Consider the following 15,331-nt stretch of genomic DNA (forward strand, 5'->3'; position numbering starts at 1 on the left):
ACCTTTGGTGTCTTACTCCTTTCACTTAGCATAATGTTTTTATTTATTTATTTATTTTTTTGAGACGGAGTCTCGCTGTCGCCCAGGCTGGAGTGCAGTGGGGCGATCTCGGCTCACTGCAGGCTCCGCCCCCCGGGGTTCACGCCATTCCCCTGCCTCAGCCTCCCGCATAGCTGGGACTACAGGCACCCGCCACCACACCCAGCTAATTTTTTGTATTTTTAGTAGAGACGGGGTTTCACCGTGTTAGCCAGGATGGTCTCGATCTCCTGACCTTGTGATCCGCCCACCTCGGCCTCCCAAAGTGTTGGGATTACAGGCGTGAGCCACCACTCCTGGCCTTTAGCATAATGTTTTTAAGGTTCATCCACCTTGTAGTGTGTATCATTACTTCGTTCCTCTTTATGGTGGAATAATACTCTGTTGTGTTGATATATCACATTTTGTTTATCCATTCATTGTTTGTTGGACATTTAGGTTGTTTCCACCTTTTGGCTATCATGAGTCATGCTGTTGTGAACATGCTGGTACATCCAATTGTTTATCTGTTTTTAATTCTTTTGGGTGTATACCTAGGAATAGAATTGCTGGGTCATATGGTAACTCTGCTTAACATTTGAGGAGCTGTCAGACTTTTCCATAGCAGCTGAATCATATGACTTTTCACCGACACCGTACGAATGTTCCCATTTCTTGCATCCTTGCTGACTCTTTCTTTCTGTGTTGTAGTCATCCTGGTGGGTGTGAAGTGGGGGTACTTCATTGTGGTTTTGATTTGCATTTCCTAAATGATCACGTACTTATTGGCCGTTTGTAAATCTTCTTTGGAGAAATGTCTATTTGAGTCCTTTGTCCAGTTTTTAATTGGGCTGTTTGTGTCTATTTCTTGTAGAGTTGTAAAGGTTTTCTATACATTGTAGGTACTTGGGATAATATTGAATCTATAGATCAATTTGGGAAGAATTGCCATCTTAACACTATTGAGTTTTCAAGTTCATGAATATGGAACATCTGTCTATTTATTCAGGTCTTATTTAATTTTTCAGTTGTGTTCCTATTTAGTAGATAGCTTGTGTTTAGCCACAGATATTATTGGAAGGATATTATTGAGGCAAGAAGGAAAATGGAAAGGAAGTAATATTTCTCATCACCTTGAAAATGGCAGCTAGTGAAATGACCGAATTTTAGGTGGAATTCAGCAATGAAATTTGGATTCAACAGTGAAACTTAGAAAAAATTTTATGGTGTGTTAGTTCAAACCTAATACAAATAATCTTTTAAAAAGTATTCTGGTTCCTAACAAAGCGCCTGTACTTTTTTGACTCTTTCTCTGTGAGAACTTTATTCTAGGTAGATTTTTTAGCAGGGTATGTGTGCCAGTTTTTTGTTACCACACTTGAGGTAAGAACTGTAATTACATTGTCAAAATAATATTTAGAGTATTATTTTCAGGAAATAATTGCAGTGGTATGACGAATATATTATGCCCATCAAATTTTAAGTAAACACAAGCATGAGTTATTTTAATTGAGTTATTGGTGTTGTTTTTGGCCTTTATTCTTTCTTACTCTGTAAAAATAATGTTGGGATTTTTGAGGGTCTTCATAACATTTGCAGTATTTACATAAAGATCAGTTGATAAGCTGTTTGGTAAAGTAAACTGTCATTTGTACCTGTCTGGAGTTTTCTTTTCTTGTGTCTGGGACATCTTTAAGCCTTTTCCTTTTCAGAATTGTGTTCTGATCCTGAGCATTAATCTTACGTGCCTGATGAGTTATTGGATCAGTTGGTTTTCAGATCAACCTATACTGTTGGCTTTTTGCATGTTCAGTTTTATACAGATCTGAGTGTTAATATTCTAAAATATTCAGTAGAAATCTTTTTTTTTCTTTTTCTTTCCTTTCTTTTTTGAGACAGAGTCTGGGTCTGTCTCCCAGGCTGGATGCAATGGCTCAATCTTGGCTCACTGGAACCTCCACCTCCTGGGTTCAAGCAATTCTCCCTGCCTCAGCCTCCTAAGTAGCTGGGATTACAGACGCCTTCCACCACGCCTGGCTAATTTTTGTATTTTCAGTAGCGACGGGGTTTCATCACGTTGGCCAGGCTGGTCCCGAACTCCTGACCTCAGGTGATCCGCACCCCCCTCGTCTTCCCAGAGTGCTGGGATTACGGGTTTCAGCCACTGCACCCAGGCAATAAGTTAATTAATTTTGTATGTAGAGTATATTGTTTTGGTAAGGCATATTAATTTTTTTTTTTTTTTTGAGACAGAGTCTCACTCTGTCTCCCAGGCTGGAGTGCAGTGGCATGATCTTGGCCCACTACAACCTCTGCCTCCCAGGTTCAAGCAATTCTCATGCCTCAGCCTCCCAAGTAATTTTTTTTACTTTTAGTAGAGATGGGGTTTTGACATATTGGCCAGGCTGGTCTTGAACTCCTGGCCTCAAGTGATCCACCCGCCTCGGCCTCCCAAAGTGCTGGGATTACAGGCGTGAGCTGCCGCTCCCAGCCATGGCATATTCATGTTATTCCCAAAGTGAACTTGTGGAGACAGACTTTAATTTTTAAAAGAAGCAAGCAGAAACTTTCTGTTTAATCGCATGGAGAATATTTCTTAAGATGCATTTATTTATTGTGTTTAATCATTATTTATTTATTTATAACTTTTATATATTCTTAGCTTTTCGCTGTGGTCTGCAGTTTTTAGGCAACATTGCCTCACGGAATGAAGATTCCCAGTCTATTGTTTGGGTGCATGCTTTCCCAGAACTGTTTTTGTGAGTATATTGATAAGCATTTTTCTAACTTGTGAGAAGATTGTGGTTATATTTTTCCATTTTATATAAAGTTCGAAAACAGGAAAAAGTAACCCACTGTAATAGAGTTCAGGATAGTAGTTGTTCTTGGTGGGTGGGTACCAGCTGGGAGAGGGCACTAGGGAAACACCTGGGTCCTGGAAGTGTTCGTCTATATCTTGACCTTGGTGGTGGTTACATGGATGTATACATATCCAAACTTTGTTCATTGAGCTGTATGTACACTTAAGATTTGTGCCCTTGATTGTATATCAGTTTACTTTTACAAAAATAAAGTCATGTATAAAGTAAGTAATATTGTTAAGGACACTGAAATTTATAAGAAACACAATTAAAATAGAGCATCAAAGTATGGGCAATGAATTAAAATTGTTTATGTATTGAATACTGACTGATATGCTGAGCACAATGCTGTATGTTTTGGAAGGTAAGAAGATGTGGATAAACAATCAGTTTATCCATGTAAGAAGTGAGTAACCAGTCCATTTATCAGTGTAAGATGTGGGTAACCATTCCGTTTGTCTCGATTGGATCCTGGTACTTTTTCTGGTGATTCTACTTCTTAAAAACCAGCTCTATTCATAAGAAATTGAGCATTGAGGTAAAAGGTGAGCAGGGAATAGAGTCAGTATACCTAGTAGGAAAGGCACAGTCTGGGAGTAGGAGACCTGGCTTCGAATCTAGGCTTTGGTGCCAATGAATGGGGTGACTTTGATGGTTGCAACAGTATAAGCAGCACAGCAGGGTAGCAGCTGTTGTGTACATACCCTGAACTGGGCATTATCTGTATATTTTTTCTGTTCTCACAATAGCCTGCGGAGTAAGTGTTACTGTCTCCCCATTTGGACAGATGAGAGACCTGAAGCTCATCACTGGTAAATGGCAGAGGTAGAGTGTAAACCCATTGCTGCCATCTGGATCTAAAGCCTGTCTATGCTCATTGTAAATACTGTGCTGCTTAAATTCCGTGATGCCCTTCCTTGTTGTACAGCTTTCCTGGGCTCCTCTGTGAAGTATAGCGTTAAGATGGGATAAACTCTAATTCACCTGTAGCTCATGGAATTTCTCAAATTCCTGCAAATAATTAAGAGTTGAAGGTGTATATATATTAATGTTACATATATTAATGATATTTGAGCTTAGGTGGAAGAAGAGAATTACGAAATTCAAGCTGCAGAAATAGGCATTGCTTATTTTTGAGAATTCATTCCCTTAAAACATTTTGGATACCTAATATCTGCCAGGTTTTGGGATAGATGATTAGAATGTGGTGGTAACTTACATATTCGTTATTCCTGAAGGATTTCATTCTTTGGTTGGGGAAGTAAAGGAACAGGCACGTATGTTGTGATGTAAGAACTAAGGTAATTAGGGCAAATCCAGGGTGTAATAGAAAAACAAGGGAGAGGCTTAAGTGTAGGACAGTCAGAGAAGTCTTAACAGTTTACATGTTGCTTTTAGATGATCTCATTTGATCGTCATTAAAAACCCTGTGAAATAGAGAAGGTTTTGTTATTGTATTTTATTTTTTATGCCAGAAAACATATTAAGAGAGGATCTTTGCCTTCACTTTTTATGCATTTATGGGACAGATATAACCAAATTTGAATTCCAGTTTTGTCAGGTGCTGGCTTTGTGCTATTGGCCAAGTGAAGCTAACAAATTCTTTATCTGAAGTATATGAATAATACCTCCTTCAGAAGAGTATTATGAAGTTTAAATGAAAAAAAATCCTGCCATATTGCATAACCCATGATATAATTGACAATCAATATGTCAGTGACCTTCCCCAGGTCACCTGGCTGATAGCTAGAGGAGCTAGGAGTTACAGCGAGGCTCCTGACTCCAAATTCTATTTCTTGCCCCACTATACCATCTCTCCTGTAGGCATCTTGTCCCTAAGGACTATTAAAGCAGTGCCAGCAGTCATTGAGGTATCATTTTGTACCTGTTGATTTTTTCTTTCTAACAAGAATGAACATTTTAATGTTTTATAAATGTAATCATTCTAATCTTTTTCTCTAATGGTAAGTTATTTGCTTTTTGCCTTCTGAGTTCTATGTCAACTTCAACTTTAATATTTTGGATACTTTTTATTGTGACTAAGTTTATATTTACTATTTTTACAGTAAATAATCTACTTATTTTAAAGTGCTATAATTCTAAATCCTCAAAAGTATTAGCATGTAGTGAATTTGATAATGGTATTACTGTTATTTTTGTGTTTTATCATGTTACTAAATTGGGCTAACAATCTCATTTCCTTGTTTGGAAGGTCTTGCTTAAATCATCCGGACAAAAAAATTGTTGCCTACTCTTCAATGATTTTGTTTACATCCCTTAATCATGAAAGAATGAAAGAACTGGAGGAAAACCTCAATATTGCAATTGATGTCATAGATGCTTACCAAAAACATCCTGAATCAGAATGGCCGTAAGTATCTTGTTAGAAATTTGATTGCTTTGGGGCATCCTGACAGATCACTTTCCTTGCAGAGGTTTTAAGTAAAAATTTGGACATTGTGATAATTGAATGATAAGTTAAAACTTAACATGTGTTGACAGAATTAGAGAAGATTTTGAGTAGAATCTAGAGAACTTGTGAATGAGGTGAATAAAGTGAGGCTTGAATTGAGCCTTTAAGGACAAAGAGAATTCTTTAAGGTGGTGAGGAGCGGGAAAGACATTCTTGGTGTATGAAAAAACAGTGTGAAATGCCCAGGCACCTTTGGAGTGCACAGATAAGAGTGTTGTGGCTGCAGTAGCTAGTTCATTAGATCAGAGGTTGGTGCGAGCCTTGTAAGCATCTGTGCAGATGAGATAGTGACTGCCATTCAAATTGCCCCCCGATACATAATGTACTGCCACCGTTCATACATAATGTGTTATTTCTCTGTGATTGCTTTTAAGATTTTTCTTTGTCTTTCCAGAGGTTAATTATGGTATTGGCATAGATTTCTTTGGGTTTACTCTTTTTGGGGTTTCCTCAACTTCTTGAATCAGTAGATTTATGTCTTTTGCCAAATTGGGGAAGTTAATTTGGAAAATTTTCACTGTTATTTGTTTGAATACTTTTTTTCAGGCCCTTGTTCTCTCTCCACTTCTTCTGGGACTCCATGTTTTAGGTGCACACACAGTCCAAGGCAGGGCCAAGGCTGTGGCTCAACTGATGGGACTGTGAAAATAATACAAGTTACAACAATCTACTTTTAGGTTTAGACAGTTTGTTACTTATATAGACAGAGAAAAGAAGAAGCCAAAGGGGCCAGCTCCTCCTGATCCTTGTCCCAGACACCACAAAGACCTGGATGATTAGGATGTGAATTGTGAGGTATTCCATTCCTGAGGAGGCCTTCTTGACTGTTTAAAGAGGCTTTATATGCTAAGAGGGGCAAGGCAGAAAGCTCTGTACCTCATTAGCACCAAACTCATTAGAACCTGTCCCATGACAGCCTCCCCTAGGAGACAGAAGAGCAAAAAGGATACAGCCTCAGAAGCCTCAGGCCCCTCCCATCTCGGGTTCCAGGAGGATCACAAGCTATTCAGCAGGCAAGACTCAGATTAGCTGCTGTTCAAGCTCTGGCATGCATGGTATATATGGATACATCCAAGGTCACCAGGGCGCTGTTCCCCTAGACTCTGAAGATACAAGTGTTAGTCTTCTGTTGTTGTTTTGTAAGTCCCTGAGGCTCTGTTCAGTGCTTTTTTTTTTTTTTTCCAGTCCATTTTCTCTCTTTGCCAGTACTACAGTGTCTTGATTACCGTAATTTTATAGTAAATTTTGAAATCAGGAAGTGTGAGTTTTCCAACTTTGTTCTTTTTCAGTTTTGTTGTCCTGGGTCCCTTCTGTTTCCATATTAATTTTAGGATCAACTTTTCAATTTGTTAAAAAAAAAACAGCTGGAATTTTGATAAGAATTACATGAATCTGTGGACCAACTTGGGGGAATATTGCCATCTTACCTAGATTAAGTGTTCCAATCCATGAATAGAGGATATTCATCTATTTATTTAGGCCTTTTAAATTTTCGTCAGTTATGTTTTGTAGTTTTTAGTCTATGAGTTTTGGGTGTCATTAGTTCAATTTATTCTAAGTATTTTATTCTTTTTGATGGTATTGCAAATGGAATTCTTTCATTTTTGGATTGTTCATTGCTAATGTGTAGAAATACAACTGATTTTTGTATATTAATCTTCTATCCTGCAATCTTTCTTCCTGAACTTATTTATAGTTTTAGTAGATTTTTTTGTGTACGTGATTCTTAGGATTTTTTCTGTACAGGACCGTGCCATCTGCAAGTAGGTAATATTTTTTTCTTTCCAGTTGGGTTGCCTTTTCTTTCTTTTCCTTGCCTAGTTGCCCTGACTGGAAATTCCAATACAGTGTTGAGTAGAATTGGTGAGAGCAGACATATGTTTCTTGTTTAAGATCTTAGTGGGGCAGTCTTTCAGTGTGCTGTTGCCTGTGGGGTTTTCTTAGAAGCCCTTGCTCAGGATGATAAACTTTTCTTCTACTTCTACTGATTTTCTTTTACTTGTTGAATGTTTTTATTATGAAAGTCTATTTTATCAAATATATTTTGTGTCTGTTGAGATAGTCATATGGCTTTGTCTTTTAGTCTATTAATACTTTGTCTAACAGTGATTTTTATACTTTAAATCAACTTTGGATTCCTGAGATAAATCCCACTTGTTCATAGTGTATAATCCTTTTTATATGTTGCTGGATTCAGTTCATATTTTGTTGGGGATTTTTGCATCTATATTCATAAGGCATATTGGTTTGTAGTTTTTTTTTCTTTTTGTGATTTCTTTTTCTGATTTTGGTATCAGGTAAATACTGACTTTACAGAATGAGGTCTTGTTTTGTTTTGTTTTTGGAAGACTGTAAAGGATCGGTATTCATCTTTAAATATGTGGTAGAATTCACTGGTGAAGCCATCTGGTCTTGGGCTTTTTATCATGGGAAGGGTTTTGGTTACTAATTCAAACCTGTTACTTGTTACAGGTCTTGGTTTTTTTTTTTTTGAGACGGAGTCTCACTGTGTTGCCCAGGCTGGAGTGCAGTGGTGCGATCTCGGCTCACTGCAACCTCCGCCTCTTGGGTTCAAGCAATTCTCTGCCTCAGTCTCCTGAATAGCTGGGATTGCAGGTGCCCGCCATCACACCCGGCTAATTTTTTTTGTATTTTTAGTAGAGACGGGGTTTCACCATCTTGGCCAGGTTGGTATTGAACTCCTAATCTCATGAGCCACCTGCCTCAGCCTCCCAAAGTGCTGGGATTACAGGCGTGAGCCACCGCGCCCGGCCTCTACTTGTTACGGGTCTATTCAGATTGTTGTCTTCTTGGGTTGGTTTTGGTAGTTTGTGTCTTTCTAGGAATTTGCCTGTTTGGTCTAGGCCAGGGGTCCTCCAGCCCCTGACCTGTGGACTGGTACCTGTCCATGGCCTGTTAGGAACAGGGCCACACAGCACAAGATAAGCAGCAGGCAAGCAAGCATTCCTGCCTGAGCGCCACTTCTTGTCAGATCATCAGCCACATTCGATTCTCTTAGGAGCACAAACCCTGTTGTGAACTGCGCATGCGAGGGATCTAGGTCTCACACTCCTTATGAGAATCTATTACAACTAATGCCTGATGATCTGAGGTAGAGCAGTTTCTTCCTGAAACCGTCCCCCCACCCCTGTCTACGGAAAAATTGTCTTTCATGAAACCAGTCCCTGGTGCCAAAAAGGTTGGGGACCACTGGTCTAGGCTGTCTAATTTGTTGGCACAAATTGTTCATAGACCCTTAGAATTTTTTTATTTATGTAAGATTGGTAGGAATGTACCAATGAAGATTCCTGATTTTAGTAATTTGAGTCTTCTCTTTTTTCTTGTTCACTATAGCTAAAGGTTTGTTAGAGTTTTTGCTCTTTTCAGAGAACTTTTGGTTTTGTTGATTTTCTTTACAGTTATTCTCTATTTCATTTCTTTTTGCTATAATCTTTATTATATTCTTTCTTCTGCTTGCTTTGGGTTTGGTTTGCTCTTCTTTTTCTAGTTTCTCAAGATGGAAGGTTAGGTTACTGATATGAGATCTTCTGTCTTTTTTACATAGGCATTTACATCTACAAATTTCCTGGTAGGAACTACTTTAGCATCCCATAATTTAGTATTCTGTAAATTTTGGTGTTTGTGCTTTTATTTTCATTTATTTCAAATTATAGTCTAATTTCCTTTGTGACCTATTGGTTATTTGGGAGTTTGTTGTTTAATTTCCACATATTTGTTTATTTTCTAAATTTCCTTTTGTTACGGTTTTCTAATTTTATTCCATGTGGCCAGAGAACCCACTTTATATGATTTCATTCTTTTTGACATTACCTAGGCTTCTTTTATGGCCTGACATATGGTCTGTCATAGAGAATGTTCCATGTACACTTGAATAGAATGTGTATGCTGCTGGTTTTGGTGGCATGTTCTGTAGATATCTATTAGGTCTGGTTGGCTAGATGGTTGATAGTGTTGTTTAAATCTTCTGTTTTCTTGCTGATCTTCTGTTCTAGTTCTTTTCATTATTGAAAGTGAATTATTGTCCATTTTTTCCTTCAGTTCTGTCAGTTTTTGCTTCCCTTATTTTCATGCTCTGTTAAGTACACACACACACGTTTATATTTATTATTGTTATACCTTCTTGATGCATTGACCCTTTCTCATTATAAAATTTATCACAAATTTTGTTGTTTATGTTTTAATAATATCCCGTTTTTAAAAAAATCTATTTTTACATATGTTTTGCACATAGTAGTCAGTGTGTGATTAGGCCACAGATTTTCTGCAGGGAGTAAGCCTTGAGCCACCTGTAATCCCACTTGCATTCACAGGTGAGGTATGAGCTTTTTCAATTTTGGCTTCTTGCAGTGTAATCTTTTATCATTCTATTGAAATTATACCTAATTTTGAAATTATTTCTTTTTCTGAGTATTCATTTGTATTTCAATTAAGATTTACAAACAAACAGACGTTGGTACATACAATAATATGATGTGTTTAACTTAGAAAACTTCCCTTTGTATGCAAATGTAACATGACAGGATCAATCATTAGAGTCAACTTACTTAGAGAAATTTTCTGTAGCTGAGTTCTGTTTTATTTGTTGAGTACCTTGGGTCTGTATTTTAATCATCTGCAGTTTTTTTTTTAGCAGCTTGGAATAAAGGGCAAAAGGTCATAAAGGGCAAAATATAAACTCTGTTTAATATAATATAATATATAATATAATATAATATAATATAATATAATATAATATAATATATAAATAGCTCAAGTTAAAGGTACTAGAGACCACTAGAAGGAATTCAGAAAGGAACAAAGGATGGATCTAGTAGTGGTTAAATGATCACTTCTGCAGTCCAGGTGCGGAATACTTTGATTTATGTGAGAGGAACTCTACATTTGGTAACAAACAATGAGATCACAGAATATCCAGAGGCTTCCGACAAAATTGTTGTTTTTGCTGTTAAATATAAACTCATCCCTGGAAATTGGAGAAAACCCACTTTCTGCCTTTTTTCTCCCCTACATTTTAGGAGATAGGTGGCAAATAATACAAAACTACATGGTCTTAGAATTCATGGTTTCATTATGTTTTCTTTTCTTCCTTTGCTTGTTTCTTAGAAACGGGCAAATGTGATTCCAATAACTTTGGGTTTTTTTATTTGAGCATACTAGAGACACAGGAAAGTGTAGGCGAGAAAGTCTTTGGCACTACTTGGTTTGAATTATTGGGATAATGTCTTTCTAAAAATGTCTGTTCTTTTGTTTGTAGGTGTGAAAGATGTTTTCATGCTCTTAGATAACCCTAGATGAATCCAGGGATTCTATTTTGAGTTCATCTAAATCTGAAAGTCCAGTAAATGTGCACTGGTAGGTTAGGTCAGTCAGTGCAGAATTACACAGTAGAGGAAGAGGTAGGACTGCCTTGTGCTGATCCTGTGATGTGTTGGTTGCTTTGTCTGTGTAATCTCATTTTCACATTGCTGCTATCCTGTGAATTGTATTTTGCTACTATGTACCTATGAAAGTTAAGCAGAGTAAACCAGTCTGACAAAGGTCACACAACTAGCATATAGCAGAGGCAGGATTGCAAGTGATGCCAAACTCGAGGGCCTATCCCATTTTTATTAATACCATGTCATGTGTTATGAAAATTACCAATTTTCAGAGAGGAGGTCTGCATTTCAAAGGTGAGGCATGAACTCTTTTCAGTTTTAGCCTCTTTTGGTGTAAACTTTTTCTTTTTGAGACAGAGTCTCACTCTGTTGCCCAGGCTGGAGTGCAGTGGTGTGATCTTGACTCACTGCAACCTCTGCCTCCCGGGTTCAAGTGATTCTCCCATCTCAGCCCCCTGAGTAGCCAGGACTACAGGCGTGCGCCACCACGCCTGGCTAATTTTTTGTATTTTTGGTAGAGACGGGGTTTCATCATGTCAGCCAGCCTGGTCTTGAACTCCTGACCTCAGGTGATCTCCCCGCCTGTCTCCCAAAGTGCTGGGATTACAGGCATGAGCCACCGTGCCCGCCTAAACTTTTATTAATCCATTGAACTTTTTACCCAGTTTCACTACAAAAATGAAGTTATAACTGGGAGCAAAGCATTCTTTTTTGTTAATATTTGGGTTATCTAGTTGATTTATTTTGTATTCTGTAGGGATGTGTCTTGCCTTATGCATGTACATTTTATTATCAGCTTAAGTGTAACAATATTAGGAAGATAAACATAATTGTCCATCCTCTTGCTGTCTGAATCTATTGCCCCTCTTCTGTTTGTGCACAACAGCCATGCATTCCACTTTCATGGCACTTAGCGCATTTAATTGTCCATTAGACTGTGAGCTCCCTGTAAGGCAGGATTTAGTGTTGTTTGTTATTGGATCTTTAAAAAGATAATATCTGGCATGTGATAAGCATTATTTTAGTCATGATTCTTCTGAATCTAAGTGACTGAAGTCCACTTCAGATGGTTTATGCACATAAAGGGATTTATTGGCTTATGCAACTGAAAAATTCCAGGGTCATTGGGTGAAGGCATGGTGAATCCAGGGCTGAAAGATGTCATCAGTATCTGTCTCATCTTTGTCTCATTCTTCTCTTGTGCTGGCTTTGTTGTAAGGCACATTTCCTGCTTCCTGTGTTGGCTCGTGTTCTTGCCTGCTCAGGGTTGGCATGGCCCACGGCTGGTCTTCAGACCACTCTTCTCCATTATTGCTCATTCTCTGGGTGACCTCATCTCATACCACAGCTTTAAATACCTCTTCTAAATTGATGATTTCCACATTTATGTTTCTGGCCTTGATCTCTTGCTGAAGCTCTAGATTTACATATACAGCTTCCTATTATGTGCTTCTAATTGGCATCTGAAATGTATGAAGGCTGTGTCCAAACTTTTGATTTCCCCCACGCATAACACCTCCTGTTACTCTACCAATGTTTATCGTTCAGTAACTGGTACCACCATTTACTCGTTTGCTGAGGCCTGGAACCTGAGTCCTGATTTTCTTTCACTCTCACCCACTTATACTCATCAGCCCTATCTTCAAAAGGTGTTCCACATTCACCTACTTCATGCCTCCTCTGCCATAGACATCTTTCATTGCTACTGCCAGAACTTTCTTACTCATCTTTCTGTCTCTCCTTTTGCCCTCTGAATCATCACACAGTAGCCAGAGTGACCTTTTAAAAATTACTGTAGCTGTTGTCACTCCTTGCTTAAATAAACCATTCAGTGCCTTCTTATTGCAACCTGGAAGCAAATCCAAAGTACTTGTCATGTCCTGGTGTCTGACTGACCACCTCATCTTATTTCTTACTACTTTTACTCCTGCTCCTTAGTTCCATCTGGTCTTACTGTTTTTCTTTGAATACTCCAAGTTTGTTCTGTCCTGAATCTTTACACCCGCTGTCTTTCTGCATGGAACCTTCCTTTAGATCTTCCCATGGCTAGCTCTTTTTGGTCTCTGTTCAAATATCTATGATTTCGACTGAGAGACCTTCCCAGCACTTTATGTTCAGTAGTGTTTCCTCTAAACCCGTATCGCTTTACTCTCTTTTATTCATTTGTTTAATAGCACTTACCACTATCGAACATTATACAAATCTTATTTGCTTTCTTGTTTATTGTTGGTTGCTAGAATGTAGGACTAGCTCCATAAGGCCCTGGAGTTTGTCCTGGTCATCATTCTATCCAAAGCACCTAGAACATGTGTTGACAAACTATGGCCCATGGTCTGAATCCAGCCCACTGCTTCTTTTTATAAATAAAGTTTTATTGGAACACAGCCAAGCTTGTTTATCTATTGTCTACGGCTGCTTTCATGTAACAGTGGCAGAGTTGAGTAGTTGTGACGGAGACCATTTGGCCTGCAAAGCTTAAAATATTTACTATCTGGCCCTTTATGGAAAAGTTTGCCAACCCCATCCATTGAAGGGTTTTTGGTAGTAGTATTTGTTGAATAAGTCTAGTGATTGGTGGCATCGTTGTCCTTCAGTCACTTCAGGCTTATCTGAAGCAGATAAGCTTGGTTCTCCTGAACCAGATAAGACTTTGGTGAGAGACCCCCAAAGGGTCTGTATTGTTGTTCTCTAGAACTCTATACAGGCTTCTTCATTTTACATCAGCAATCTGTTCCTGAAAATCAGACATTCTGTGCAAAAAAGTGACTGAGAGCCTACTTCCTTCTTAAAAATGGGGACATTATAAAATGTTACATGTCTACCCAAAACCCCAGTCAGTGTCTTAAAATAGAATCAAACTAGAATACTATTCAGCAATAAAAAGGAACAACCGTTGGTACAAGCCATAACTTGGGAAAATCTCATGGTAATTATAGCAGAGTGAAAAAAAAAAAGCCAATGAATCCCCAAAGGTTAAATAATGTATCATTCCATTTACATGACATTCTTGAAATGACAAAATTACAGAAATGGAGAACAGATTAGTGGTTGTCAGGGATTGAGGAAGGATGCTTGAGTTATAGGTGGGTGAACCTATAAAGGGGTGCTGAACCGTTCTGGATCTTACCTGTGAGAGGGGATCTGTGACCCTGCATTATTAAGTTACATAGAGCTAAAGACATGCACACAGCTACTCCTGAGTAAAGGCACAAGTTAACCTGGGAAACCTGAGTAAGATCCACACATTGTGTCACTGTCAGCATCTGGGTTGTCACATACTATAGTTTTACAGATGTTACCATTGGGGAAAACTGGGTAAGGGTGCACAGAATCTCTCTTGTGTTTTGTAAAACTGCGTGTGCATCTACAATGATCTCAAAATAAAAATATTAAAAAAAACCCAAACTCGGTAAAGCACCTGTGTATATAACAGACTATCATGTTAGGATGTGCATTGCTTAAAACGTTTCTTTCTGATTGCCATAGAATTAGTATAGTTGTCAGCAGACAGTTGGCTTTGTATGCGGGAACATGGAGCCTCTTAATGCCACCATTATGCCAGAAGTGCTTCTTAAATGTCTGTACACAGTTCTGACTTTTTACCAACAGTGTATGGAATGCATCTTGTGATTTTGTGTATACGTGTATATCTTTTTGTGAAATGTTGTATGGAATACTTTAGAATATAAAAAAAAGTTTCTTCTGTAAACATTGACTGGCAAGGGTATTGAGAAGTTTGGGAATTAGAAACAAAGAGGTAATAACCAGATGGATGTTTTTGAGGCATGCAAGTGGCTCTTTTTGGGTCACATTGTCATCCCTGGGGCAGTGCTGTTTGTTAGGGTGTGCAGTCAGGTGACCTCCCCTGGGGGCACAGGCTGTCAGGTTTGGGCCCACTCTTGAAGGAAAAAGCTGCCAGGTTAGGGCTCATTCTTGAAGGAAAAAGAATTCTTGTTATCCAAGGAAGGAAAAAAGGGGATGCTGAACAGGGGAAAAAGTGGCAGATATCCGCAAGGACTGTCAGTGTTTGGCGAATGCATGTCCTTTTCATTATCTGCTTTTGCTTCAGGAGGGAAATATAGTTTAATTTCTTTGATTTTTGTTGGAGTTGAATTCTGATACATTATTACTGGAAACAGGAGAAGCAGAATACCTTGATACTGAAGGGTAGACAGCGTAGCCAGTGTTATACTGCCAGTGAGTGTTGGACTGAGACTCAAACCCAGCTCTTTCTGAGACCAAAATTTGTGCTCTTAATCTTTACACCCACTGCCTCCCTTAGAGGACGACATTAAAGGAAGGGTGGCTGGGATGTGCATGTGTGTAATATGTTTCCCCCAGTGCCTGGCACATGTAGATTCAAGAAATCTATTTGTATATTTTTCAGATTATAACTCATTTTCTTCTAGTAGAGGAAGCATCGCCATTGAATCAGTGGACTGATATTTTTCTAGTTTAATGCTACTCACGTTTAACCCATTGGAAATGTTATTTAACTCTTTTAACAGGAGAAGGGAGGTTATTTTCTAGACCAGCTTTGTAAGCTTTGTCCAAATTGCTGTGTTAAGCAACTGTGGGTT

General features: G+C 38.4%; 1 protein-coding gene across 3 annotated transcripts in view; it reads left to right on the top strand.

Annotated features, from left to right (window-relative positions):
* Nucleotides 1-15,331, top strand: part of ATXN10 (ataxin 10) — a 173,603-nt gene that overhangs the window by 27,122 nt on the left and 131,150 nt on the right. For 2 of the 3 annotated variants that reach the window (XM_031005368.3, XM_063705018.1), the window contains exons 4-5: nucleotides 2,681-2,777; nucleotides 5,092-5,250. In XM_031005368.3, coding sequence (XP_030861228.1) covers nucleotides 2,681-2,777; nucleotides 5,092-5,250 — 256 coding nt within the window. Of the gene's footprint in view, nucleotides 1-2,680; nucleotides 2,778-3,628; nucleotides 3,692-5,091; nucleotides 5,251-15,331 lie in introns of all 3 variants that reach the window. The other variant, XM_055375381.2, reaches the window with a different exon arrangement.

This window comes from Gorilla gorilla, chromosome 23 (assembly GCF_029281585.2).
Source record: "Gorilla gorilla gorilla isolate KB3781 chromosome 23, NHGRI_mGorGor1-v2.1_pri, whole genome shotgun sequence".
NCBI classification, from domain to species: Eukaryota; Metazoa; Chordata; class Mammalia; order Primates; family Hominidae; genus Gorilla; species Gorilla gorilla.